Below are 27,774 nucleotides of genomic sequence, written 5' to 3'. Positions count from 1 at the left end.
ATTCCAGCCTGTCAACACCTTTTTTGAATGCTTATTTGACATTCTATGCATTGCATATCTTCCCCATCTGCAGATGAGCTAAAGGAACAGAAACCAACATACTCCGAGTGACTACCAAATCCAGACGTTACATGAAACTCTTTGCAAGCATCCCCTCCTTTACCCTTCAGAACAACCCTACGAGCTTATTGTATAGATAAGGAAATGAAGGCTGCAAGAAATGAACTAACTTTTCTAAAATTACACAGCTAGAAAGTACCAGGGCTGGGAATCAAACCCAGACCTCACTCCAGGGCTCAGCGCCAACCTGCCTTCAAATACATGAAGAGTATTATCTCATGGAAGAGACTGTTGTTCCACATGGCCCCATGAGTAGAACCTGGCTCCATTCGTTCAAAAAAGACTCCTTGGGCACTTACTGTGTGCCATACACTGTACTAGTTGCTGGGAATACAGACCTAAGGTACGCTCCTAGGCCTCACAGACACAAAAATTTAGTGGGTGGAAGTTATAATCGGACAGACTATGGCTCCGTCTCAAGAACTTTCCAATAATTGAGTTGTCCAAATGTTAAATGAACAGTTTCCTTCTGAGTTCCCATTCAGGAGAGGATAGATAACCTTCAGGATTACACATTAAAAAAAAAAACCACCTTCAATTTTAGTGGGGAAAAAAAACCCCAACAAGATCCAGATGGCTCAAGTCAAAGTTCTTGTATTTAAACAATTCACTACAAAAAATATCTCTGGGAAAATTTAAGACACTGACAGAGAAGGCACCATACATTGGAAGAATAATGAGATGCCAAACGTTCCAGGAATGACTTGCTGTTGCTTAAAGAAAGGACAGAGGCTAACTAAAAAGCCCTCTAGGGCTTCCCTGGTGGCGCAGTGGTTAAGAATCTGCCTGCCGATGCAGGGACACGGGTTCCAGCCCTGGTCCAGAAGATCCCACATGCCGCGGAGCAACTAAGTCCGTGCTCCACAACTACTGAGGCTGCACTCTAGAGTTCACGAGTCACAACTACTGAGCCCACGTGCCACAATTACTAAAGCCCATGCACCTAGAGCCCGTGCTCCGCAACCAGAGAAGCCACCGCAATGAGAAGCCCACGTACCGCAACAAAGAGTAGCCCCCGCTCACCGCAACTAGAGAAAGCCCGCACACAGCCAAAAATAAAAAATAAATTAAAAGCCCTGTATATACACCCTCAGCCTAAGATTATGTTACAGTTCATTAGTGCCAGACTTAAATGTTTCTATCTCAACTCCACGATGACTTCCCTTGATTTCCTACCCAGAAAGGCCTACCCTGAGTGGGAGCAAGGAGAAAGCCCCCTTTACCAATCTGACAAAATGTCCCTCTGAATCAGGCCCAGCCTCCTGTGACTTCGGCAAAGAGATGGACTCGCCTCGCTTAAAAATGCCCACTAGAGGGCGCGAATCTGTCCACTTCAAGTTCCAAAAACTAAGGTAAAAGAAAAACAATTTAGAGTAGTAAAATTCATAAAATGGCCTTATATACCCCAAGAAAAACTAGTTCGTTTTTGTGCAGTAATATCAGCTTATTGGAGCAGAGCTGTATGTAGTAGTTATATTTGCATTTAAAAGGTTGAAACCGGGCTTCCCTGGTGGCGCAGTGGTTGAGAGTCCGCCTGCTGAGGCAGGGGACACGGGTTCGTGCCCCGGCCCGGGAGGATCCCTCGTGCCGCGGAGCAGCTGGGCCTGTGAGCCATGGCCGCTGGGCCTGCGCGTCCGGAGCCTGTGCTCCGCAATGGGAGAGGCCACAACAGCAAGAGGCCCACATACAGCATTTTGCCATTTACTTAAATCAGAGTGTACAAAATAATTAGCCAGAGCTTTTTTTTTTTTTTTTTTTTGGCCGCATTGCACAGCATGCAGGGATCTTAGTTCACTGACCAGGGATAGAACCCGTGTCCCCTGCAGTGGAAGCACGGAGTCCTAACCACTAGATCGCCAGGGAATTCCCTAGCCAGAGCTTTTTAAATAACAATACTCATGCCTGGACTCCTATCCACAGTTATTTTGATTTAGTAAATTTGTGACAGGCCCTACATGAGTACTTTTTAAAAGCTTTATAGGTGATGATGATATTTACCACTGGTTAAAAACTACTGGCATCAATTATCCAAAATGGTCTTACTCAAAACGTCACTCATTCTATAAACATGAAATACTAATACTTTAATAAATTTCTAGAGTTATCTGGTTCCCTTTATGATCTAATCTCTGCCGTGTCATAATTAACCTCCCTCAAAGCTTCAGAGAAGTAAATATATATAACATATCTCACCTGTGAATTCTCTGCACAAGGCGATCTATAAACTCTTGACATCACAAATGATGAGGAGGTTCAAAAATGTCTAATGTCCCTTAGAATGTCTCTCTTTGCAAGTCACATGGGACCAAACCTTCCCATGCAGTGGATGGTGTGCTAACATCACTGCCCAATGACAACAGGGTGGTGGTTCCCATCCCCTGGTTAACACCATGGTGAACACACACTTGTGGGACCCATAAATGCCAGGCAATGTGCTAGGCATTTAATTTTCTATTTGGAAGATAATTTTTTCCTTAATGGAATCAAACTTTTCAAAACCTAATTCATTTATTTTTGAAGTCATTTTTGGCAACACACATAACAAAGAAACCTCCTTTTTTCTTTCCTCCTGAAGATTAAAAGAACATCTGTTGCTGCTCCACGTGTGGCATGGCAGCCGTGGGAAATGTACCCCAGCTCATCCCACAAGTGCTCCTAAAACAGGGGGCGTAGCTTAAAGCACAAGATATGCCTGCACTGACCAGCTGGGGAAACAGTTTTTAGCGCTGCATCCCCTGACATGACATCTTAAAGAAAGCAAATGGGGAAGCAAGTTAGAAACTGGGAGAGGGTAGCTGAGGCCTGTCTTTAGCCCTAGAAGCAACGGTCTCCCAGCGGCCCAGACTGGGAATAAATAGCCCAGCCAGCCAAGCCTCCAGGGTCTCTCCAATCTGTCAGAGACCCCTCCCTCTCCAGCAGAGTTAGTCATTCCTAGAAAGTGTATGAGGAGTCCAGGCAAAGCACATATAGCACAGAGGATGAGGCGATCGGCACCTGGCCTGAAGCTTCCGCACAGTCTCTTCATCTTGCCGGGCCTGCCTCTCATCCTCGAGAGCCTCCTGCAGCTTTAGGTACATGTCTTCCAGCTCCTGGACCCGCTGCAAATACTGTTCCAGTTCAGAGGATTTCTGGGCAACCTGTTCTTCCATCTGCTGCCTGATCTGATGGTATAAAAGAGTCATGTTTAAACTCAGGTTGACTTCGCCCTCAGGGAAAGCCTCCCGCTCCACCACCACCCTGAGTGAAGCCGCAGCACAGCCCACAGCCACAGCCCATCAGGGTGGACAGGGCCCGTCCTTCACTCCCCAAAGACTGAGGAAGCAAGAGCACCACAACCAGTGCCAAGACCCAAGACCACAACCAAAGAGCCTGGGTACACAAACTACACCCTAAACGCTGTTCTCCCGCCCTGGTATATTTCTCATCCCTTTCACTCCACATTTCAGACTCAAGAAAAAAATATTTCCCTGTATAATTTCTCTTTAAACTCCTTTCTGTCTTAAAATCACCATCTTTCTACCAAGAGTCTCCTCTAAAGGGAATGAACCTTTTCCCAGTCAGAACGGCCGAAGGGTTAACATAAGGGGGAAAGGAAAGACTGGCCTGCAGTGAGCCCTTCCGCACTTACCTGGCTGCCCAGCACCCTGTCCCTTCTCCCTCCCTAGGGCACCTCTGGCCCCCGGGGAACCTCAAGCACTTAATTAGTGTTCTAACACATTTATGGTTTCTCCATTCTAGCAAAAAGAGCTTTGAATCTCTGCCTTATAAGTTAAAAGACAAGGACATCCTAAATGCAATAACATACGCATTAGCATACGTCTCTGCAGTTTATAAGATACTTTTACTTGCATTAGCTTAGTTCACCCTCATAAGGGTCATGAAGGATCATACGACTATCCCCCTAATTTGAAGAAGAGAAACGAGTTATTCATTCATCAGCAGGAGCAGAGGACACGAACCCAGACCTTCTGGCCGCAAGGGCAGCACCCCCCATGTCACACGTGCCTTCTCCTCGCGACACAAACACGTCCACTTCAAGTCTGAGCAACAAAAAGGTGCTAAAGGGAATGTCACAGCACCTGTTTAATAGGCCCTGGGCCCAGCCCTCTCCCACACACTGCATGCAACTCATGTGGGGAGACCTGTGTTCCAATTAACCAGCTTGCTGTCTGAAGCGACCTGGACCTTGGGTCTCTTGGGGATGAGAACCTCTAATCAGATGATGAGTCAGAGCTGCCAAGAGGGGCAGACCAGCATTCATGTGTTCTCCTGACTTCAGAACCCTCACTTTGCTCATGACAGAGGTGCAACGTCATGGAACTTATGCTTACTTTTTCCGTAGCTATTTATTTTCCAAGGCAAGACTCTGAAGGCTGAAAGGGATGCTATTAATAATTGTACCAGGATGGCAGGGACTGTCCCAGGCAAACCAGGCACTTTAGTCCTCCTACCCACAGTACTTATCATCCCATTCCATAAATTTCTACTTGGGGGTCTTGAGTGCAAGGTTTACCTTTATATCCTTGGCATGGTGCCTGGCATATAGAAGGTGCTCAATAAACCGATAATGAAAGAATAACAAACATGTAACTTCCCCAGGAGCCCACTTCAAGTCAGCAGCAGAGCCAAGCTGGCAAGATGATCTCACTCTAGCCTCCCAGCTCTTCACCCTCCACCAACCCAGGCTGGCCTTTGCCCCTCTGCCGACCGGGGCTGGCTCTGTGAGTTAAGGCCGCAGCACCTCTGGGCATGCGGTACTCACAAGCTTCTCCCGCTCCAGCTCCGTGCTGAACCTGGCCTGTAGTTCCACTTGAGTCTGAAGGCGCTTCTTTTCTTCTTCTGCTGCCCGAGATGCTGCTTCTTCTAGTTTCTACCCAAAAACCCATCCACAGAAAAGCAGGGAATATTACAATGGAAGTGCATTTGGAGAGAAATGGTCACACTTAAACATTATGGAGGAAGTCAAACATTCTCAGTGTTCAATAAAGACAGAATAAAACTTATAGATCCACTGGAATTCCACTCCAACAATTTTCTCAGTCAACAAACAAAACAAATTAGGTAAATGAATGATTCCTAATGACTCTGAACAACATTTTACCAAGAAAATTTTAGTACAGTCATTAAGTTAAATTCACTTGCAAATGCATTCATGAGGTTCGAATCTATTTCTTGAGCTTGTCCTATACAGTTTTGTCATCTTAACATTATTCCTTAAAACTTTATCAGAGCTCAGCTTCCCAAAGGGTGCATGAGGAACTCCACAGACCCTTTCCCAGGCAAAACAACATTTAGAAGAAAAGCAAAAGCAACCATTTAAAGTCGCTGGGAATTATCCTAAAAGCATACAGCAAACGGAGAACACTTATCCAAGAAAATCAACTGAATCTCAGCAAGAACAGTGAAAGTCTATGGCATGTGAGCCACGGTGCAGCCCCCTCTCTGCCTACTGCTCCCCCAACCATGGCAGTGGAAGGAGGCTCTACCCCATGGCCATGGTACCAAGAACATAAGGCTCCCTCTCTCCTCAGTTTCCAATCTAGGGCTAAGGTAACTCACAGGAGGGTGCAGACAAAAAAATGTTGCTTGCCATTCCAATAAACAAAGAATATTGCCCACCATCAAGCCATCAGCCACTGCAGCTGTCCCAACAGTGTACCCTGAGAGGAATTCAGGATGGAGGAAAACAGGATACTGGCCTTAGATAGTTAAGATGCATATCTAAGAAATAATTTTAACGAGCTCAGATTTGCATCTTCCCATATATTGAGAAGCACTAAAATCATTAACTTGAAATATCTGTTTTTTGTGATTAGCAGTAGCTACATGTTTTGTTTTGTTTTTTTTCAACAAAAACTCCTTTGTATCCTGGCTCCCTGCTTACCTCTTTGGAACAGTTTCTCAGAGCTAAGAAGCTTTCTCCCGGGCTGGCTAGAGTCCTCAGTAAAGTCCCCGAATAAAACATAACTCTCAGATTTTAAGCTGTGTTTTTTTTCAGTCGACAAGACTAACAAACTAAACCACAGGCGAGCTAGAAGTCTGACAGGGGAAGCCAGGGGAAGACAGCAAAGAGGCCCCGTGTAGTAGGAACAAGTCTCAAAGACAGGCCTCAAAAACTACATGTGGGCCAGAATTTAAATATCAGACTGTGGGGCAAGGTAGGTCCCAGGGCATTGTTGAAAACAACAGAGCAATCACTGTGAGATGAACAACTGGAGGTGATACCAACAGAGGCAGCCGGCTTAACAGAGAGCTGACAGACTAACAGAGATCAGAAATGGAGACGAAGAGCTCTGCTGCCACATACAAAAATAAGCTTAACATAGATTAAAGACCTAAATGTAAGACCAGAGACTATAAAACTCCTAGAGGAAAACACAGGCAGAATACTCTTTGACATAAATCACAGCAAATTTTTTTAATCTATCTCCTAAAGTAAAAGAAATAAAAGCAAAAATAAACAAATGGGACCTAATTAAACTTTAAAGCTTTTGCACAACAAAGGAAGCCATTGACAAAGCGAAAAGACAACTTACCAAATGGGAGAAAATATTTGCAAATGATATGACCAATAAGGGATTAATATCTAACATATATAAACAGCTCATACAAATCAACATCAAAAAAACAAACAACGCAAAACCTTGTACACTGTTGGTGGGAATGTAAACTGGTACAGCCACTGTGGAAAACTGTATAGAGGTTCCTCAAAAAACTAAAAAGCAGAACTACCATATGACCCAGCAATTCTACTCCTGGGTTTTTTGGGTTTTAATATATATATATATATATATATATATATATATATATTTGTTTGTTTGTTTATTTATTTATTTGGCTGGGTCAGGTCTTAGTTGCAGCACACGGGATCCTTGTTGCGGCATGCAGGGTCTTTACGTTGCAGCACGCGGGCTTCTCTCTAGTTGTGGTTTGCAGGCTGCAGAGCACGCAGGCTCAGTAGCTGCAGTGCACGGGCTCTCTAGTTGCGGTGCACGGGCTTAGCTGCCCTGCAGCATGTGGGAGGTTAGTTCCCTGACCAAGGATCGAACCCGTGCACTGGAAGGTGGATTCTTAACCCCTGGACCAGCAGGGAAGTCCCCACTCCTGGGTTTTTATCCAAGAAAAACAAAAGCACTGATCTGAAAAGATACATGCATCCCAATGTTCACAGCAGCATTATTTACTATTGTCAAGATATGTAAGCAATCTAAGTATCTATCAACAGATGAATGAATAAAAATAGATGTAGTGAATACATATCTACAATGGAATACTACTTGGCCATAAAAAATAATTAAATTCTGCCATTTGCAGCAACATGGATGGACTTGGAAGACATTATGCTAAGTGAAATAAGTCAGACAAAGAAAGACAAATACAGTATGATATCGCTTATATGTGGAATCTAAAACATACAACAAACTAGTGAATATAACAAGAAAGAAGCAGACTCACAGATATAGAGAATAAACTAGCAGTTACAGGGGGAAGGCAAGATAGGGGTAGGGAAAGTGGGAGGTACAAACTGTTGGGTGTAAGATAGGCTTAAGGATGTATTCTACAACACGGGGAATATAGCCAATATTTTGTAATACCTGTAAAAGGAGTGTAACCTTTAAAAATTGTATAAAACAAAAGAATGCCAAAAAAAAGCCCTGCTGACACCTCGGTCACCCCCAAGGCACTGTGTGCATGCCCAAGGTTGTGCTTTGGAGGAGGACAGTCAGAGGCTGCACACCATGAGGCAAACAGACTCCACTGAAATAATCCAGCCAAATCATGAAACAAATAAATGAGCAAACAACAATAACAAGCCTTTGGGGGAGGGGTGAAAGCCATATCTAGAGTTGCTACAATGTATTATCTAAAACATCCAGTTTTCAACAAAAAATTATGAGATGTGCAAAGAAAAAGAAAAGTGTGACTCATACGCAGGGAAAAAAGCAGGCAATAGAAACTGCCTTTGAAGGGGCCCAGATACTGGATTTAGCAAAGACTTCAAAGAAGTTATTATATGTTCAAGAACTAAGGAAGCCATGCTTAAGGAACTCATAGATGATATGATGATATCCCATCAAACAGACAACATCAATAAAGAGACAGAAATTATAAAAAAGAACCAAATGGAAATTCTGGAGTTGAAAAGTACAATAGCTGAAATGAAAAATTCACTAGAGGTTCTCACACATACATTTGGGCTGTAGGAAGAATCTATCAAAGATAGATTGATAGGAATTATGCAATCTGAAGAACAGAGAAGAAAACAGCATCAGAGAAATGTGAGACACCCATTAAGTACACCAACATTCACATAACAGGAGTATCTGAAGGATAGGAAAGAGAGAAAGGAGAAGGAAAAATATTGGAAGAAATAGTGACTGAAAACTTTCCCAATTTGATGGAAAATATTAACCTACATATCCAATAACTTCAACGAACTCTAAGATAAATACAAACAGTTTAACACATACATCATATCGTACAGACATACACATCATAGTAAAACAGTGGAAAACCAAAGACAAAAAGAAAATCTTGAAAGCAACAAGAGAAAAATGATTCATCACACATCAGGAAACACCAGTAAGATAGACAACCAACTTCAGAAACAGAGGAAGTCAGCACAGAGTGTGGCATTTCCAGGGGTTGCAAAGGGAGAACCCCACCAGGAATTTGGGGCCTTAAACTATGCCACATCCCAGGGCATAGGTGCTGCACAGGAGGACACAAAAGGATGCCTGAGCTTGTGGTTAGCAGGTGCTCAGTGATTCAAGGCAGAAAGGATCAACCCAAAGGCACCCCAAATAAAGACCATGACCACACACTGGGGACTCAGCACCACACCCAGAATTGTGATATACACAACCGAGGAAGAAAGTTTCCCAGTGAATGTCAACTATCTCATACAGCCTGTGGTACTTGACCTCCTAGCTCTGAGATGGAAAGAGAAGCTGACCCAGACTGTATCTGTGACTCCAAACAATAAGTAAAACCCCACAATTCTAACACTAAGGGTCTTCCAAGATCCTCATGAGTGAAGATGGGAGCTAAGGGGGAAAACCTAAAAAAGCAACAGATCCTGTCCAGTTCACCAAAAGTGACCTTGACATCCTTAGGGGAATACAATGTCTCATCTTTCTCTGACAAAATTCAACTGTGCTCGGGCTTCCCTGGTGGCGCAGTGGTTGAGAGTCCACCTGCCGATGCATGGGACACAGGTTCGTGCCCCGGTCCGGGAGGATCCCACATGCCGCGGAGCGCCTGGGCCCGTGAGCCATGGCCGCTGGGCCTGCGCGTCCGGAGCCTGTGCTCCACAACGGGAGAGGCCACAACAGTGAGAGGCCCGCGTACCACAAAAAAAAAAAAAAAAAAAAAAAAAAAAAATTCAACTGTGCTCATTGTTCTTATAAATGTTCTTTTCTGGTCAATGAAATGTCCCTGCTACCCTGAGACCCTCATAACTTTCAAGGGCTGGGTAAACCAGGGCATCTCACTCAGTGGTCTAGATATACTTCCTACGAGCATAGTTCACAAAAAAAATCTCTCTACGGTTGCATTAACCTAGTCTTGGTAGAACCAAAGCTCTACCAAGTAAGTGAGGTCGCTGTGGCTTCTGCAGTGAAACGAGAGCCCGCCCCCAGCCCAGCGTCCACGCCTACCTTCCTCACAGTCTCCAGCTCCTGCTGCTTGTTTTCATTTGCCACCTGGAGCTCCTTCATCTGTCGCTCCATCTCCTCCTGCTCAGCCAGCACTTTCTTCCGGAGTTCTTTCCGACGCTGGCGGGCTTCTTTGTGTGGTGGGGGGCTGCCCAGCTTCAGCAGATGGATGGTAGAATGGATGGCTGTGAAAGGCATGGGAGAAAAAACAGGGAATACCCTTTATTCTTTATAAGCCTAACATGTAGATGGCACAGTGGGAATAAAACCAGAGACCCAGGATAATTCTGATCCTGCCACGGAGCAGTGGTGTGACCGTGAGCAAGTCACAGAACCTCTTACAGCATGGGTTTCTCATCTCTAACATGACAGAGATGATCTCTGAAGTCCCTTCCAGCTCCAAAGTTCCGTAACTGCCTATCTGTGCTTAAACAGATCTTGATTTGGGAATATCACACACATTTGAGGAAATCCTATCACTTCCAACTCCCTTTCCTATACTTCCCAAAAGGCCAGGTAAGAACAAGACATAGCAAGGGCTAAGATATAAAGTTCCTGGTATCTGATTTGCTACCTGCTGTATTTAGTCTGCCCCTCATCTACACCTTATGAAACCATCTCCCTATATACTCCCTTCCCGAGGTGATAAGAGCAGCTACCATTTATTGAACATTTGCTATATATATACCCTTTACATGCATTATATAATTTTTATGTGAAATCTGATTTCTTTCCTGATTGTTTCAATTATTTAAAGAGCTAATACTTTCACATTGTTCAAACTCAAAAGCATGAAAGGACATAGATGAAGTCTCGCTCCTACTCCTATCCCCCAGTACTGAGTTCTCCACTTCACTAGCAACTAATGCTAACAGTTTCTGTGCATCTTTCCTGAGATACTTTGAGCATATACAAATAAACATGTATATACGTTCTCCATCTTCTGTTGACACAATGTTGGCATAACACACTCTTCAGAGCCTTGGAGAGCTTTCCATATCAGTACATACGGCACAGTACTGCACAATTCTCCACTGTGTAGCTGTACCATAATCTGTTCAACCACTCCCCAATTAATGGACATTTCAGTTGTTTGCAATCTGTCACAAACATTCCTGCAATGATGTGTCATTTTTTAAACGTGCAACTATATCTTCATTTTCTAATTATGAACCCTCACAACAACCTGAGCGGTCGATACTATTATTTGCCCCATTCCACAGAAGAAGCAAGCTGCTACAGAATTCCTAACTCAACCCCAGAAGCCCAGGAGAGAGGATTCAGACCCAGGTACACTTGCCTCAAACTCTTAAACTACATCAAAATGACCATAATTTTCAATAAAACAATTTTACCTATGTTCAAGAATATAACATTCAGAATCCTCTTTCATGATTAAAAATAAAATCTCATAAATAGGGTTTCATTCTTTACTAATTTTGGAGTAATACTTTAGTTTGAAAGTTATTAAATCAGAAGTTTGCGTTCTTGAGATAATTATTTGAAACTAGTGATTTCTTGTGAAAGTAACAGGTCTTGAAAATTACTTGAAGTATTCAAAAGTTATTGCACAATTCCTCTTTTGTTTTACACATTACTAAATACTCAAAATGGCTACTTTAAAATTCTTTATGGTCCTTAAAAGGGGAATTCCATGTTCTTTAAATAGTAAGAGTAAAAAAACCTAAAATGTCCAGTTTATAATTTTCCCACAAATTCATCAGGCAAATGAAATTGATGAAAATTTTGGGAACTCCTCTCACTTTGTTTTTCTTCTAGCTACTGTTTCACATAGAAATAACTATAGACAATGAGGAAACAATGCCAAGTATCTTTAATGAGATCCAAAGCTGAAAGAGCTCTCAAGTTATATCATGACAAGTAATAAAAATTACCTTACCCTGAATCCACTCTTGTTTCTTCTTCTTATCTGAAGCACTGATTTCAAAGGTCTTATCAAAACATTTTATGAGAAAAAGGCATTTCTTTCCATCTTTGTCAGGCAAGGACTAAGACAGAAAGCAAAATTAGTCTTTAAAATTTTATTTTCAAGTATTTAGATTAAGTTCAATCTTAATTATTTATATAAGAAGTACCTATAAATGAATATTACTGATTTACTAATGCTCCCCCCTAGGCAACAGTACTTATGGTAAAAATGACCCTGGATTAGTGTACTACACCTAGACTGGGAGAACCAACACCACCTGATGGGCCATGCTTTGGGCTTTCCTGAGCACAGCAACCCTTGTACCTTAGCACATCTCTTAAGGGAACCCTGGAAGATATACCCATGGACTGTTCCAATAGGTCTTGACTCCTATGGGATATGAGGCTTCTAACCCAGGGTGATTCCCACACCCTCCAGATGCGTCTCTCCCTTCCTTGCACCAGGGGTATTGTTGCTGGCAGGCTGTGGTTCTTGTCCTATATCCTTGTAAGTAGACTGGTATGGCCTATGGTAATCTTGTGAGTCTCCATGTTTACTTGAATCTAAGAAGACCCCTTACTGGGCACTGCACACCCTAAGACATTAATACATACCATTTCATCCATCAAAACACATTATCATTTATGAATGAGATCTTAGGTATTTTAAATGTTCTTCAACAAATACAGATGTGGCAATAGTTCAGCTATAAATTAAAAACTCAAAACTTTATGTTCTTGAGGACTTCACTTATTTACCAAATTAACAGCTGTGACTAAAGTCACAGCTAAAAGTCACCCTAAGCCACTTCTGAAAGTCACCCTAAGTATTCCAAGGCAATGCTCACATCTTCTTTTGGTTTATTTATTACACTCAAAATGGCCCAGGTTTTCTAATATATTCATGATTTCAAACACTTTCTTACTGAATTTTTTTTGCTTTATTTTCTTATTTATGACTCCATTTTACTCCAGAAATGATCCCTTAAATGTACAAATGAGATTTAATCCCTATATTTTATTCTCCAGTATAAGAAAATAAATTCACATTAGAAAAAAATTTTGCCAGGTATCTAATTTTTTGGTTCAGAAACTATGGCTACTGTATGCCTATATTATTTTGGAAATGTAAATTTTAAGATTATTTTTAAGGCTCTGGAGTCTAGAAGAAGGAGGATAAACTACTTGAACAGCAGGGGGCAGCACTGGAAAGAGGTAACGGTTGACTCTTACCTCCACACAGCAGTTCTCATCCAAGAGAATGTCTCCTTTCTTATCTTTCAGATCCTCACTCACATAGTAAGAAATTATGTTGGGTTTTAATACAAACCAGCGTTCAGTCCAGTTTTTCCGTCTATGGCCTTTTTTCATCATGTAACCCTATGAAAGATTAAATCTGATATAAACTCCTGTCCTTTTATTTATAAGAGCTGATACCTCTTCCTTGATATTCTTGCTTACTCCATTATCTGATGTGTGGCCTTGAATACATGAATATCAAAGGTTCTTGCCCTTTGTGGATCATGAACCCTTTGAAGAGCTACAAAGGCAGGGCACTATACCTAGTCAAATTCATGCAAGCATGTGCAGATAAAAGTTTACATAGAATTTTAGACACTCAGAGATATCTCCTCCCCCCACCCAAACCCCCCAACCTTGCCAAAAGCTATAAGCAGATAAGAGACTGCAGGACCCCCTGACGTTAACAGCATTGTGGGGTTTCTTTTTTAAATACCTTATCTTTTAGGGATGCCTACTGAAATATTTATAGATAAAATGAAATGTCTGGATTTGTGTCAAGATAAGACAGGAGAGCTCAAAGTAGGCGGGGAGGATTAACCAGGTATCAGTGATTCCTAGGGCTGGGTGATGGGTATACGAGAGTTCATTATACTATTCTATCTGTTCCCTTTAAAACAGAAAACACAAACACATGCACGCACGCACGCACGCACGCACACGGTGATTCTGAGATTCTCAGTAAATCTAGACCTAGACCTCACAGTGATTCTCAGTAAATCTAGACCTCCATCAATGAAAATGCTAAAACCTATCAGTCAACTTGGCCAAGCATATCTTCTCAGCCAGTCACCCTCTGGCACCAAAGTACCTCTCTACCTGACCTCACGATTCTGGAGGAACTCTGTTCCAAAGGAGCAGAAAAAGAACTGGACCAGTAGTTAGGCTACTGGCTTCTAAGTATAGCTTCTATGCTCACACTTACTAGCCCTGTGCTTCCTTCCCATATATCAGCATCAAAGATGTATAATTAAAAATTTTACTTCAGCAAAACTGCACATTTATTATAGGCCAAAACCCTTCAGTACTATTCAAGAATAACTCACATTTTAAATAGTCAATCTATAGGTGCTGATAGCTTGTGGTAGACTATACACATGGTTAAATATATGATAATATCTTGGCTGTACCATTTGATTATTATACTAAGTTCTAATCATATTACTTGTTCAGTTTGCTAATCCTTGAACATTTAAGCCAAAGCTATCTCATACTGAAATTCATCTGTAGTTCTATATTCTGCCATCCTAATCTGTCTGGAAATTCTCTTCAGACAGAGACCATGTCTCATAACTCCTTGCAGCACCAAAAACTTACACAAATTAGGCCTCAATTAATTTTTTTGATGGGCTCCATTTGGAGAAAAGAGCAAAAACAATATCACCTAACAGAGCAAAGAAAGGACCAAAGTAAGGAAATCCCAAATCAGAGCTATTACTCAATGTAATAAGGTAAGAAATCTAATCTAATCCACTAAAAATATATAAATTCTACTTAATAAGCATTAAGCCTCCCATATGTATATCAGATGCTATGCAGGTGCTGAGAAAACAAACTTTATAATCTAATATGATAAACACAACTTTACTATATAAAGGTATTTTTTCCCAAAAGAATATTTTTATGATTTTATAAAAATAATATATATCATATATATAAAGAGAGATCAACATGTATAAACATATATCATAGTAAGTCCAATAATAAGAAAAGAACAAAGAATAAAATAAAATTCACAGAAATCCCACAATCCAGCGGCAATCACTTTTAACATTTTGGCACTCATCCTTCCGGACAGCTCTACAAACACAAATCACATTGCATGAAAGGGATGACAAGACACCTACTGTTCAACAAACTGTTTTTTTCACTGAACAATATGCCATGGGATCTTTCAGATGAATAAGTATGGATGTACACGTGACATAAAAGTACTTTAAAAATGTTTAGAAATGTGATCATTTAAACAGTTATTTCAAAATAGTAATTTCCCAATGCTTAACTGTAATTCTTTACAATGAAAGCCTAACACAAGACTGGGAAAATAAGAAACTTTATTCCTGTTCTAAATCAGTGTAAAAGTATAAGTGACTTAGACTCATCTTTGTGATGCAAATTTGTTTTATTTCAAACATGTCAAATTCTAAAGGTGAGGAGAAATAGTGTTATAGGACTCTTACCTGTTTCAGCACATCTAATATAAGCTCATTAAAGACCTCGTTAATTGCCATGGACACTGTCTGCCGATCCATGCCTTTGCTAAACTGTCCATTTCCAATAAGCTCAATCAGTTCCCACGCGGAAAGGCCATATTTATTGTCATCAAAGTTGATTTTATAATTTTCAAATTGTTCTTGTTGCCAACCTCCTCCCATAGCTTCTGTAAGTTTCTTAAGCAGGTATTCAATCTAAATAAAGAATTTTTAAAACATTATTTCATAGCAAGAAAATAACTTTTAAACTTAGGTATGTACCTGTGTTACTTACACTGAAAGGTCAATTTATAAAATATTCTTTTATAGTGCCAAAAGTGTATCTTTCAAGAATCATGATACTACCAGGGAGAAGGGTATGGATAAAATGCCATTGATTCTATATTAAACTAGAATAAGTAATCAAAAACTGGAACCTTTAAGAGTATAGTATATTTGCATACAGAACTAAAGCAAACTGCACACATACTATCATACACAAACTAATTGATGTGATCTGATTACTCTGTTGGATTTCAATATATCAGAATATTAATTTTACTGAACAATAAGCATCTCCAAGTATGTACAAGTTAGTCACCAATTTATTAATTTTCCACATAAGCCAATTATTTGAAATTAATGCTGCTGCTTCTCATTAGAATGCTGACAACGTTGTAAACAATGGTGAATTCCTAGCCTGGGCCAGAAAAGTCTATTAAATCCCAAAACACATAGCTTTGTATAGAAAAACAGTAGAAAATACTGCACGCATCCTTCCAGACAGCTCTACACACACACACATCACATTGCATGAAAGGGATTACAAGACACCTGCTGTTCAACAACCTGTTTTTTTCAGATGAATGAGTATGGATGTACACGTGACATGAAACTACTTTAAAAGTGTAAATGAAATAGTAACAGTTAAACAAAACAGTGATGCAAAAATACTGAATGAGAATTGATCTCTCTTATCTTCTGGAAAGCCTGGGTATCCTACAGTGCTCTCTCAAACTCAACATGTCCAAAAATGAATGAATCATCTCTACCTTTCAAATGGCTTCTCCTCCAATTATGGATTTCAGTTGGGAACAACACCATTCACCCATGCCAGGACCCTTTTCCCCACTCCCTTACATCAAATCAGTGACAAAATCCTACTGTTTTCACCTCCCTTCTTTAAACTCTGCCTAGCTTCCTATCACCTCAAAGATAAAGGCCAAGCTCCTCTGTGTCCCCTGTGATCACCCCTGCACACTGTCTCTAATATATTTCCTGCCGTGCCCTACTGCAGATTTTATATTCCACCAATAACCACCATCAAAACAGATTCCAAGCATGTTCTGTAAAGGGCTAGCTTGTAAACATTTAAGACTTTCTACATCTCTTTGTTCATTTTTTTTTCTTCTTTGTTCGTTTTTTTTTTTTTTTAACAACCTTTAAAAACGTAAAAACTATCTTAGCACATGGGCTATACAAAAACAGGCTATGTGGGTTGAATTCACCCAGCAAACTGTAGTTTGCCAACACCTGCTACAGATTATAAGTAGTTTACCCATTTAACACATTTTTTATGCTTCTATGCCTTGTCCCATGCTGTCCTATCTAGATTACCTTTCCCCATTTCTCTACCCAGCTAACTGGTATCTGTTCAAATCCTACATTGTCTATAATATTCCCACTCAAAATAGTCCAAAATGTGGACCAGCAGCATCAGCATCACCTGCAAGCCTGTTGGAAATGAAGAATCTCATACCGCACCAAAGACCCCAAAATCAGAATCTGCATTTTAACAAGAACCCCTAGTACTTCCATATGCACATTAAAGTTTGAGAAGCACTGCTCTGGTAAAACTGCTCTGACCCAGGTCAGGTGTTCCTCTTCTGTGTCACTGCACTCAGCATACTGTATTGAAATTATCTCTATACTCATACGCTGCCCCCTGTAGATTTTCTGAAAACCTTATAGGAGGGACAATGTCCCACTCATCTTTGAATCTCCAGAACTCAGAATCATACATAGAACGTAGTAGAGGTCAATTAATGAAATGGAAATAAACTAAGCTAGGTCTCAATTTTCTCATCTATGAAATGGGTATAATAACAGCCATCATACAGAACTACTATGGGGATAAAATGGGACAAAAATAGAACACTGTGCACAATATCTGGCACAGTATGTACTCCATCAATGTTACTTCCTTCTGCACTGAGTAGAATATTATTCAACCATTTAACATTACATTTAAGGCAGATTGGTTCAAGATGGCGGAGTAAAAGGATGTAAACTAACTCCTTCTTGCGAGCACACTGGAATCACAACTAACTGCTGAACAATCATCGACAGGAAGACACTGGAACTCACCAACAAAGATACCCCACATCCAAAGACAAAGGAGAAGCTGCAATGAGATGGTAGGAGGGACACAATCACAATAAAATCAAACCCCATAGTGGCTGGGTGGGTGACTCACAAACTGGAGAAGAATTATACCACAGAAGTCCACACACTGGAGTGAAGGTTCTGAGCCCCATGTCAGGCTTCCCAACGTGGGGGTTTGGCAACAGGAGGAGGAATTCACAGAGAATCAGACTTTGAAGGCTAGCGGGATTTAACTGCAGGACTTTGACAGGACTGGGGGAAACAGAGACTCCACTCTTGGAGGGCACACACAAAGTAGTGTGTGCATCAGGACCCAGGGGAAGGAGCAGTGACCCCACAGGAGACTGAGCCAGACCTACCTGCTAGTGTTGGAGGGTCTCCTGCAGAGGCGGGAGGTGGCTGTGTCTCACTGTGAGGACAAGGACACTGGCAGCAGAAATTCTGGGAAGTACTCCTTGGCGTGAGCCCTCCCAGAGTCAGCCATTAGCCCCACCAAAGAGCCTGTAGCCTCAAGTGCTGGTCGCCTCAGGCCAAACAACCAACAGGGAGGGAACCCAGCCCTACCCATCAGCAGACAAGCAGATTAAAGTTTTACAGAGCTCTGCCCACCAGAGCCAACACCCAGCTCTACCCACCACCAGTCCCTCCCATCAGGAAGCTTGCACAAGCCTCTTAGACAGCCTCATCCCCAGAAGGCAGACAGCAGAAGCAAGAAGAACTACAATCCTGAAGCCTGTGCAGCAAAAACCACATTCACAGAAAGACAAAATGAAAAGCCAGAGGACTATGCACCAGATGAAGGAACAAGATAAAATCCCAGAAAAACAACTAAACAAAGTGGAGATAGGCAACCTTCCAGGAAAAGAATTCAGAATAATGATAGTGAAGATGATCCAGGACATTGGAAAAAGAATGGAGGCAATGACTGAGAATGCAAGAAATGTTTAATGAAGACCTAGAAGAATTAAAGAACAAACACACACCAATGAACAATACAATAACTGAAAAGAAAAATACACTAGAAGGAATCAATAGCAGAATAACTGAGGCAGAAGAACGGATAAGTGACTTGGAATGGTGGAATTCACCGTGAAACAGAAAAAAGAAAAAAGAAGAAAAGAAATGAAGACAATCTAAGAGACCTCTGGGACAACATTAAATGCACCAACATTCGCATTATAGGGGCCGCAGAAGCAGAAGAGAGAGCAAAAGGACCCGAGAAAATATTTGAAGAGATTACAGTGGAAAACTTCCCTAACATGGAAAAGGAAATAGCCACCCAAGTCCAGGAAGTACAGAGAGTCCCAGGCAGGATAAACCCAAGGAGAAACACGCCAAGGCACATAGTAATCAAACTGAGAAAAATTAAAAGACACAGAAAAATTATTAAAAGCAACAAGGGAAAAACAACAAATAACATACAACAGAACTCCCATAAGGGTAACAGATGACTTCTCAGCAGAAACTCTACTGGTGAGAAGTGGGGGGCACGATATATTTAAAGTGATGAAAGGGAAGATGCTACAACCAAGATTACTCTACCTAGCAAGGATCTTATTCAAATTTGATGGAGAAATCAAAAGCTTTACAGACAATCAAAAGCTAAGAGAATTCAGCACCACCAAACCAGCTCTACAGCAAATGCTAAAGGAACTTCTCTAAGTGAGAAACACAAGAGAAGGAAAAGACGTACAAAAAAAAAAAACCAGGGCCTCCCTGGTGGCGCAGTGGTTGAGAGTCCGCCTGCCGATGCAGGGGATACGGGTTCGTGCCCCGGTCTGGGAGGATCCCATATGCCGCGGAGCGGCTGGGCCCGTGAGCCATGGCCGCTGGGCCTGCGCATCCGGAGCCTGTGCTCCGCAACGGGAGAGGCCACAACAGTGAGAGGCCCGCATACCGAAAAAAAAAAAAAAAAAAAAAAAAACCCAAAACAATTAAGTAAATGGTAACAGGAACATACATATCAATAATTACCTTAAATGTGAATGGATTAAATGCTCCAACCAAAAGACACAGGCTCGCTGAATGGATACAAAAACAAGGCCCATATATATGCTGTCTGCAAAGGACCCACTTCAGACCTAGGGACACATACAGACTGAAAGTGAGGTGACGGAAGAAGATATTCCATGCAAATGGAGATCAAGAGAAAGCTGGAGTAGCAATACTCATATCAGATAAAATAGACTTTAAAAAAGAATGTTAAAAGAGACAAGGAAGGACACCACATAATGATCAAGGGATCAATCCAAGAAGAAACTATAACAACTATAAATATAAATGCACCCAACACAGGAGGACCTCAATACATAAGGCAAATGCTAACAGCAACAAAAGAGGAAATCGACAGTAACACAATAATAGTAGGGGACTTTAACATCACACTTACACTAATGGGCAGATCAAGCAGACAGAAAATTAATAAGGAAACACAAGCTTTAAATGAGACAACAGACCAGATAGATTTAATTGATATTTATAGGACATTCCATCCAAAAACAACATATTACACTTTCTTCTCAACTGCACACGGAACATTCTCCAGGATAGATCACATCTTGGGTCACAAATCAAGCCTCAGTAAAATTAAGAAAATTGAAATCATATCAAGCATCTTTGCTGACGACAGTGCTATGCGATGAGAAATCAATTACAGGGGAAAAAATGTAAAAAACACAAACACATGGAGGCTAAACAATAAGTTACTAAATAGCCAAGAGATCACTGAAGAAATCAAAGAGGAAATCAAAAAATACCTAGAGACAAATGACAACAAAAACACGATGATCCAGAACCTACGGGATGCAGCAAAAGCAGTTCTAAGAGAGTACTTTACAGCAATACAATTCTACCTCAAGAAACAAGAAAAATCTAAAATAAACAACCTAACCTTACACTAAAGGAACTAGAGAAAGAAGAACAAACAAAACCCGAAGTTAGTAGAAGGAAAGAAACCATAAAGATCAGATCAGAAATAAATGAAATAGAAACAAAGAAACAATAGCAAAGATCAATAAAACTAAAAGCTGGTTCTTTGAGAAGATAAACAAAATTGATAAACCATTAGCCAGACTCATCAAGAAAAAGAGGGAGAGGACACAACTCAATAAAATTAGAAATGAAAAAGGAGAAGTTACAACAGACACCGCAGAAATACAAAGCATCCTAAGAGGCTACTATAAGCAACTCTATGCCAATAAAATGCACAACCTGGAAGAAATGGACAAATTCTTAGAAAGGTATAACCTTCCAAGACTGAACCAGGAAAAAACAGAAAATATGAACAGACCAATCACAAGTAATGAAATCGAAACTGTGATGAAAAATCTTCCAACAAACAGAAGTCCAGGACCAGATGGCTTCACAGGTGAATTCTATCAAACATTTAGAGAAGAGGTAACACCCATCCTTCTCAAACTCTTCCAAAAATTTGCAGAGGAAGGAACACTCCCAAACTCATTCTATGAGGCCACCATCACCCTAATACCAAAACCAGACAGAGATACTACAAAAAAAGAAAATTACAGACCAATATCACTGATGAATATCGATGCAAAAAGCCTCAACAAAATACTAACAAACAGAATCCAACAGCACGTTAAAAGGATCATACACCACAATCAAGTGGGATTTATCCCAGGGATGCAAGGATTCTTCAATATACGCAAATCAATCAATGTGATACACCATATTAACAAATTGAAGAATAAAAGCCATATGATCATCTCAATAGATGCAGAAAAAGCTTTTGACAAAATTCAACACCTATTTATGATAAAAACTCTACAGAAAGTGGGCATAGAGAGAAACTACCTCAACACAATAAAGGCCAAACCCACAGCAAACATCATTCTCAATGGTGAAAAACTGAAAGCATTTCCTCTAAGATCAGGAACAAGACAAGGATGTCCACTCTCACCACTATTATTCAACATAGTGTTGGAAGTCCTAGCCACAGCAATCAGAGGAGAAAAAGAAATAAAAGGAATACAAATTGGAAAAGAAGAAGTAAAACTGTCACTGTGTGCAGATGACATGATACTATACATAGAGAATCCTAAAGATGCCACCAGAAAACTTCTAGAGCTAATCAATGAATGCAGTAAAGTTTCAGGATACAAAATTAATGCACAGAAATCTCTTGCATTCCTATACACTTACAATGAAAGATCAGAAAGAGAAATTAAGAAAACAATCCCATTCATCATTGCAACAAAAAGAATAAAATACCTAGGAATAAACCTACCTAAGGAGGTAAAAGACCTGTACTCAGAAACCTATTAGACATTGATGAAAGAAATCAAAGATGACACAAACAGATGGAGAGATATACCATGTTCTTGAACTGGAAGAATCAATACTGTGAAAATGACTATACTACCCAAAGCAATCTTAAGATTCAATGCAATCCCTATCAAATTACCAATGGCATTTTTTACAGAACTAGAACAAAAAAAATCTTAAAATTTATATGGAGACACAAAAGACCCTGAATAGCCAAAGCAGTCTTGAGGGAAAAAAAAAAGAGCTGGAAGAATCAGACTCCCTGACTTCAGACTATACTACAAAGCTACAGTAATCAAGACAATATGGTACTGGCACAAAACAAAAATATAGATCAATGGAACAGGATAGAAAGCCCAGAGATAAACCCAGGCACCTATGGTCAACTAATCTATGACTAAGGAGGCAGGGATATACAATGGAGAAAAGACAGTCTCTTCAATAAGTGGTGCTGGGAAAACTGGACAGCTACAGGTAAAAGAATGAAATTAGAACATTCCCTAACAACATACACAAAAATAAACTCAAAATGGATTAAAGACCTAAATGTATGACTGGACACTATAAAACTCTTAGAGGATAACACAGGAAGAACACTCTTTGACATAAATCACAGCAAGATCTTTTTTGACCAACCTCCTAGAGTAATGGAAATAAAACCAAAAATAAACAAATGGGACCTAATGAAACTTAAAAGCTTTTGCACAGCAAAGGAAACTATAAACAAGATGAAAAAACAACACGCAGAATGGGAGAAAGTATTTGCAAACGAATCAAAAGACAAAGGATTAATCTCCAAAATATATAAACAGCTCATGCAGCTCAATATTAAAAAAACAAACAACCCAATCAGAAAATGGGTGGAAGACCTAAACAGACATTTCTCTAAAGAAGACATACAGATGGCCAAGAAACACATGAAAAGCTGCTCAACATCACTAATTATTAGAGAAATGCAAATCAAAAGCTACAATGAGGTATCACCTCACACCACTTAGAATGGGCATCATCAGAAAATCTACAAACAGCAAATGCTGGAGAGGGTGTGGAGAAAAGGGAACCCTCTTGCACTGTTGGTGGGAACGTAAATTGATATAGCCACTATGGAGAACAGTATGGAGGTTCCTTAAAAAACTACAAATAGAACTACCATATGACCCAGCAATCCCTCTACTGGGCATATACCCTGAGAAAACCATAATTCAAAAAGAGTCATGTACCAAAATGGTCATTGCAGCTCTATTTACAATAGCCTGGACATGGAAACAACCTAAGTGTCCATCTTCGGATGAATGAATAAAGAAGATGTGGCACATATATACAATGGAATATTACTCAGCCATAAAAAGAAACGAAATTGAGCTATTTGTAATGAGGTGGATAGACCTAGAGTCTGTCATACACAGTGAAGTAAGTCAGAAAGAGAAAGACAAATACCGTATGCTAACACATATATGTGGAATTTAAGAAAAAAATATGTCATGAAGAACCTAGGGGTAAAACAGGAAAAAAGACACAGACCTACTTGAGAATGGACTTGAGGATATGGGGAGGAGGAAGGGTAAGCTGTGACAAAGTAAGAGAGAGGCATGGACATATATACACTCTCAAACGTAAGGTAGATAGCTAGTGGGAAGCAGCCACATAGCACAGGGAGATCAGATCGGTGCTTTGTGACCGCCTGGAGGGGTGGGATAGGGAGGCTGGGAGGGAGGGAGACGCAAGAGGGAAGGGATATGGGAACAGATGTATATGTATAACTGATTCACTTTGTTATAAAGCAGAAACTAACACACCATTGTGAAGCAGTTATACTCAATAAAGTTGTAAAAATATATATATATATTAAAAAAACAAACAACCCAATCAAAAAATGGGCAGAAGACCTAAACAGACATTTCTCCAAAGAAGACATACAGATGGCCAAGAAACACATGAAAAGCTGCTCAACATCACTAATTATTAGAGAAATGCAAATCAAAAACTACAATGAGGTATCACCTCACACCGGTTAGAATGGGCATCATCAGAAAATCTACAAACAGCAAATGCTGGAGAGGGTGTGGAGAAAAGGGAACCCTCTTGCACTGTTGGTGGGAATGTAAATTGATACAGCCACTATGGAGAACAACATGGAGGTTCCTTAAAACACTAAAAATAGAATTACTGTATGACCCAGCAATCCCACTCCTGGGCATACACCCAGGGAAAACCATAATTTAAAAAGACACAGGGAAGGGAGGAACCAAGATGGCGGAGTAGAAGGACATGCTCTCACTCCCTCTTGCGAGAACACCGGAATCACAAGTAGCTGCTGGACAGTTATTGACAGGAAGATGCTGGAACTCACCAAAAAAGATACCCCACATCCAAAGACAAAGGAGAAGCCACAATGAGATGGTAGGAGGGGCACAATCACAGTAAAATCAAATCCCATAACTGGTGGGTGGGTGAATCACAGACTGGAGAACACTTATACCACAGAAGTCCACCCACTGGAGTGAAGGTTCTGAGCCCCATGTCAGGCTTCCCAACGTGGGGGTCCAGCAACGGGAGGAGGAATTCCTAGAGAATTAGACTTTGAAGCCTAGTGGGAACTGATTGCAGGACTTCAAGAGGACTGGGGGAAACAGAGACTCCACTCTTGGAGGGCACACACAAAGTAGTGTGCACATCAGGACCCAGGGGAAGGAGGAGTGACCCCAGGGGAGACTGAACCAGACCTACCTGCTAGTGGTGGAGGGTCTCCTGCAGAGGCGGGGGGTGGCTCTGTTTCACCGTGGGGAGAAGGACACTGGCAGCAGAAGTTCTGGGAAGTACTTCTTGGCGTGAGCCCTCCCAGAGTCCACCATTAGCCCCACCAAAGAGCCCAGGCAGCCTCCAGTGTTGGGTTGCCTCAGGCGAAACAACCAACAGGGATGGAAGCCAGCCCCACCCATCAACAGTCAAGTGGATTAAACTTTTACTGTGCTCTGCCCACCAGAGCAACAGTCAGCTCTACCCACTACCAGTCACTCCCAACAAGCCTCTTAGATAGCCTCATCCATCAGAGGGCAGACAGCAGAAGCAAGAAGAACTACAATCCTGCAGCCTGTGGAACAAAAACCACACTCACAGAAAGATAGACAAGATGAAAAGGGAGAGGGCTATATACCAGATGAAGGAACAAGATAAAACCCCAGAGAAACACTAACTGAAGGCAACCTTCCAGAAAAAGAATTCTGAATAATGATAGTGAAGATGATCCAGGACCTCAGAAAAAGAATGGAGGCAATGATCGAGAAGATGCAAGAAATGTTTAACAAAGACCTAGAAGAATTAAAGAACAAACAAACAGAGATGAACAATACAGTAACTGAAATGAAAACTACACTAGAAGGAATCAATAGCAGAATAACTGAGGCAGAAGAACGGATAAGTGACCTGGAAGACAGAATGGTGGAATTCACTGCTGTGGAACAGACTAAAGAAAAAAGAATGAAAACAAATGAAGACAGCCTAAGCCTCTGGGAAAACATTAAACGCAACAACATTCACATTACAGGGGTTCCAGAAGGAGAAGAGAGAGAGAGAGGACCTGAGAAAATATTTGAAGAGATTATAGTCGAAAACTTCCCTAACATGGGAAAGGAAAGAGCCACCCAAGTCCAGGAAGCACAGAGAGTCCCAGGCAGGATAAACCCAAGGAGAAACACATCGAGACACATAGTAATCAAATTAGCAAAAATTAAAGACAAAGAAAAATTACTGAAAGCAGCAAGGGAAAAACGACAAATAACATACAAGGGAACTCCCATAAGGGTAACAGCTGATTTCTCAGCAGAAACTCTACAAGCCAGAAGGGAGTGGTGTGATATACTTAAAATGATGAAAGGGAAGAACCTATAATCAAGATTACTCTACCCGGCAAGGATCTCATTCAGATTTGATGGAGAAATCAAAAGCTTTACAGACAAGCAAATGCACCACCAAACCAGCTCTACAACAAATGCTAAAGGAACTTCTCTAAGTGGGAAACACAAGAGAAGAAAACGACCTACAAAAACAAACCCAAAACAATTAAGAAAATGGTTATAGGAATATACATATCGATAATTACCTTAAACGTGAATGGATTAAATGCTCCAACAGAAAGACACAGGCTTGCTGAATGGATACAAAAACAATACCCATGTATATGCTGTCTACAAGAGACCCACTTCAGACCTAGGGACACATACAGACTGAAAGTGCAGGGATGGAAAAAGATATTCCATGCAAATGGAAATGAAAAGAAAGCTGGAGTAGTTATACTCATATCAGATAAAATAGATTTTAAAATAAAGATGTTACAAGAGACAAGAAAGGACACTACATAATGATCAAGGGATCAATCCAAGAAGAAGATATAACAATTATAAATATATATGCACCCAACATAGGAGCACCTCAATACATAAGGCAACTGCTAACAGCTATAAAAGAGGAAATCGACAGTAACACAATAACAGTGGGGGACTTTAACACCTCACTTACACCAATGGACAGATCATCCAAAATGAAAATAAATAAGGAAACAGAAGTTTTAAATGACACAGTAGACCAGATAGATTTAATTGATATTTATAGGACATTCCATCCAAAAACAGCAGATTACACTTTCTTCTCAAGTGCACACGGAACATTCTCCAGGATAGATCACATCGTGGGTCACAAAACAAGCCTCAGTAAATTTATGAAAACTGAATCATATCAATCATCTTTTCTGACCACAACGTTATGAGATTAGAAATCAATTACAGGGAAAAAAAAGTAAAAAACACAAACACATGCAGGCTAGCAATACGTTACTAAAGAACCAAAAGATAACTGAAGAAATCAAAGAGGAAATCAAAAAATACCTAGAGACAAATGATAATGAAAACATGATGATCCAAAACCTATGGGATGCAGCAAAAGCAGTTTTAAGAGGAAAGTTTATAGCTATACAAGCCTACCTCAAGAAACAAGAAAAATCTCAAGTAAACAACCTAACCTTACACCTAAAGGAACTAGAGAAAGAAGAACAAACAAAACCCAAAGTTAGCAGAAGGAAAGAAACCATAAAGATCAGATCAGAAATAAATGAAATAGAAACAAAGAAAACAATAGCAAAGATCAATAAAAGTAAAAGCTGGCTCTTCGAGAAGATAAACAAAATTGATAAACCATTAGCCAGACTCATCAAGAAAAAGAGGGAGAGGACTCAAATCAATAAAATTAGAAATGAAAAAGGAGAAGTTACAACAGACACCGCAGAATTACAAAGCATCCTAAGAGACTACTACAAGCAACTCTATGCCAATAAAATGGACAACCTGAAAGAAATGGACAAATTCTTAGAAAGGTACCACCTTCCAAGACTGAACCAGGAAGAAACAGAAAATACGAACAGACCAATCACAAGTAATGAAATTGAAACTGTGATTAAAAATCTTCCAACAGGGATTCCCTGGTGGCACAGTGGTTGAGAGTCCGCCTGCCGACGCAGGGGACACGGGTTCGTGCCATGGTCCGGGAAGGTCCCACATGCCACGGAGCAGCTGGGCCCGTGAGCCATGGCTGCTGATCCTGTGCATCTGGAGCCTGTGCTCCGCAAGGGGAGAGGCCACAACAGTGAGAGGCCCGCGTACCACAAAAAAAAAAAAAAAAAAAAGAATTCTTTCAACAAACAAAAGTCCAGGACCAGATGACTTCACAGGTGAATTCTATCAAACATTCAGAGAAGAGTTAACACCCATCCTTCTCAAACTCTTCCAAAAATTTGCAGAGGAAGGAACACTCCCAAACTCATTCTATGAGGCCACCATCACCCTAATACCAAAACCAGACAGAGATACTACAAAAAAAGAAAATTACAGACCAATATCACTGATGAGTATCGATGCAAA

At 40.7% G+C, this 27,774-nt stretch overlaps 1 protein-coding gene across 1 annotated transcript in view; it reads right to left on the bottom strand.

Moving 5' to 3' along the window:
* The window catches only part of SWAP70 (switching B cell complex subunit SWAP70), an 85,568-nt gene that overhangs the window by 5,159 nt on the left and 52,635 nt on the right, over positions 1-27,774 (bottom strand). The window contains exons 4-9 of the mRNA XM_082626814.1: positions 15,185-15,412; positions 12,939-13,085; positions 11,677-11,785; positions 9,780-9,961; positions 4,883-4,990; positions 3,115-3,281 (exon numbers count right to left, since the gene is read on the bottom strand). Coding sequence (XP_082482940.1) covers positions 3,115-3,281; positions 4,883-4,990; positions 9,780-9,961; positions 11,677-11,785; positions 12,939-13,085; positions 15,185-15,412 — 941 coding nt within the window. The remainder of the gene's footprint in view (positions 1-3,114; positions 3,282-4,882; positions 4,991-9,779; positions 9,962-11,676; positions 11,786-12,938; positions 13,086-15,184; positions 15,413-27,774) is intronic.

This window comes from Mesoplodon mirus, assembly GCF_964341445.2.
Source record: "Mesoplodon mirus genome assembly, chromosome: 7".
NCBI classification, from domain to species: Eukaryota; Metazoa; Chordata; class Mammalia; order Artiodactyla; family Ziphiidae; genus Mesoplodon; species Mesoplodon mirus.
Note: the sequence above shows the minus strand (reverse complement) of the source record. Positions and strands in the feature narration are given on the sequence as shown.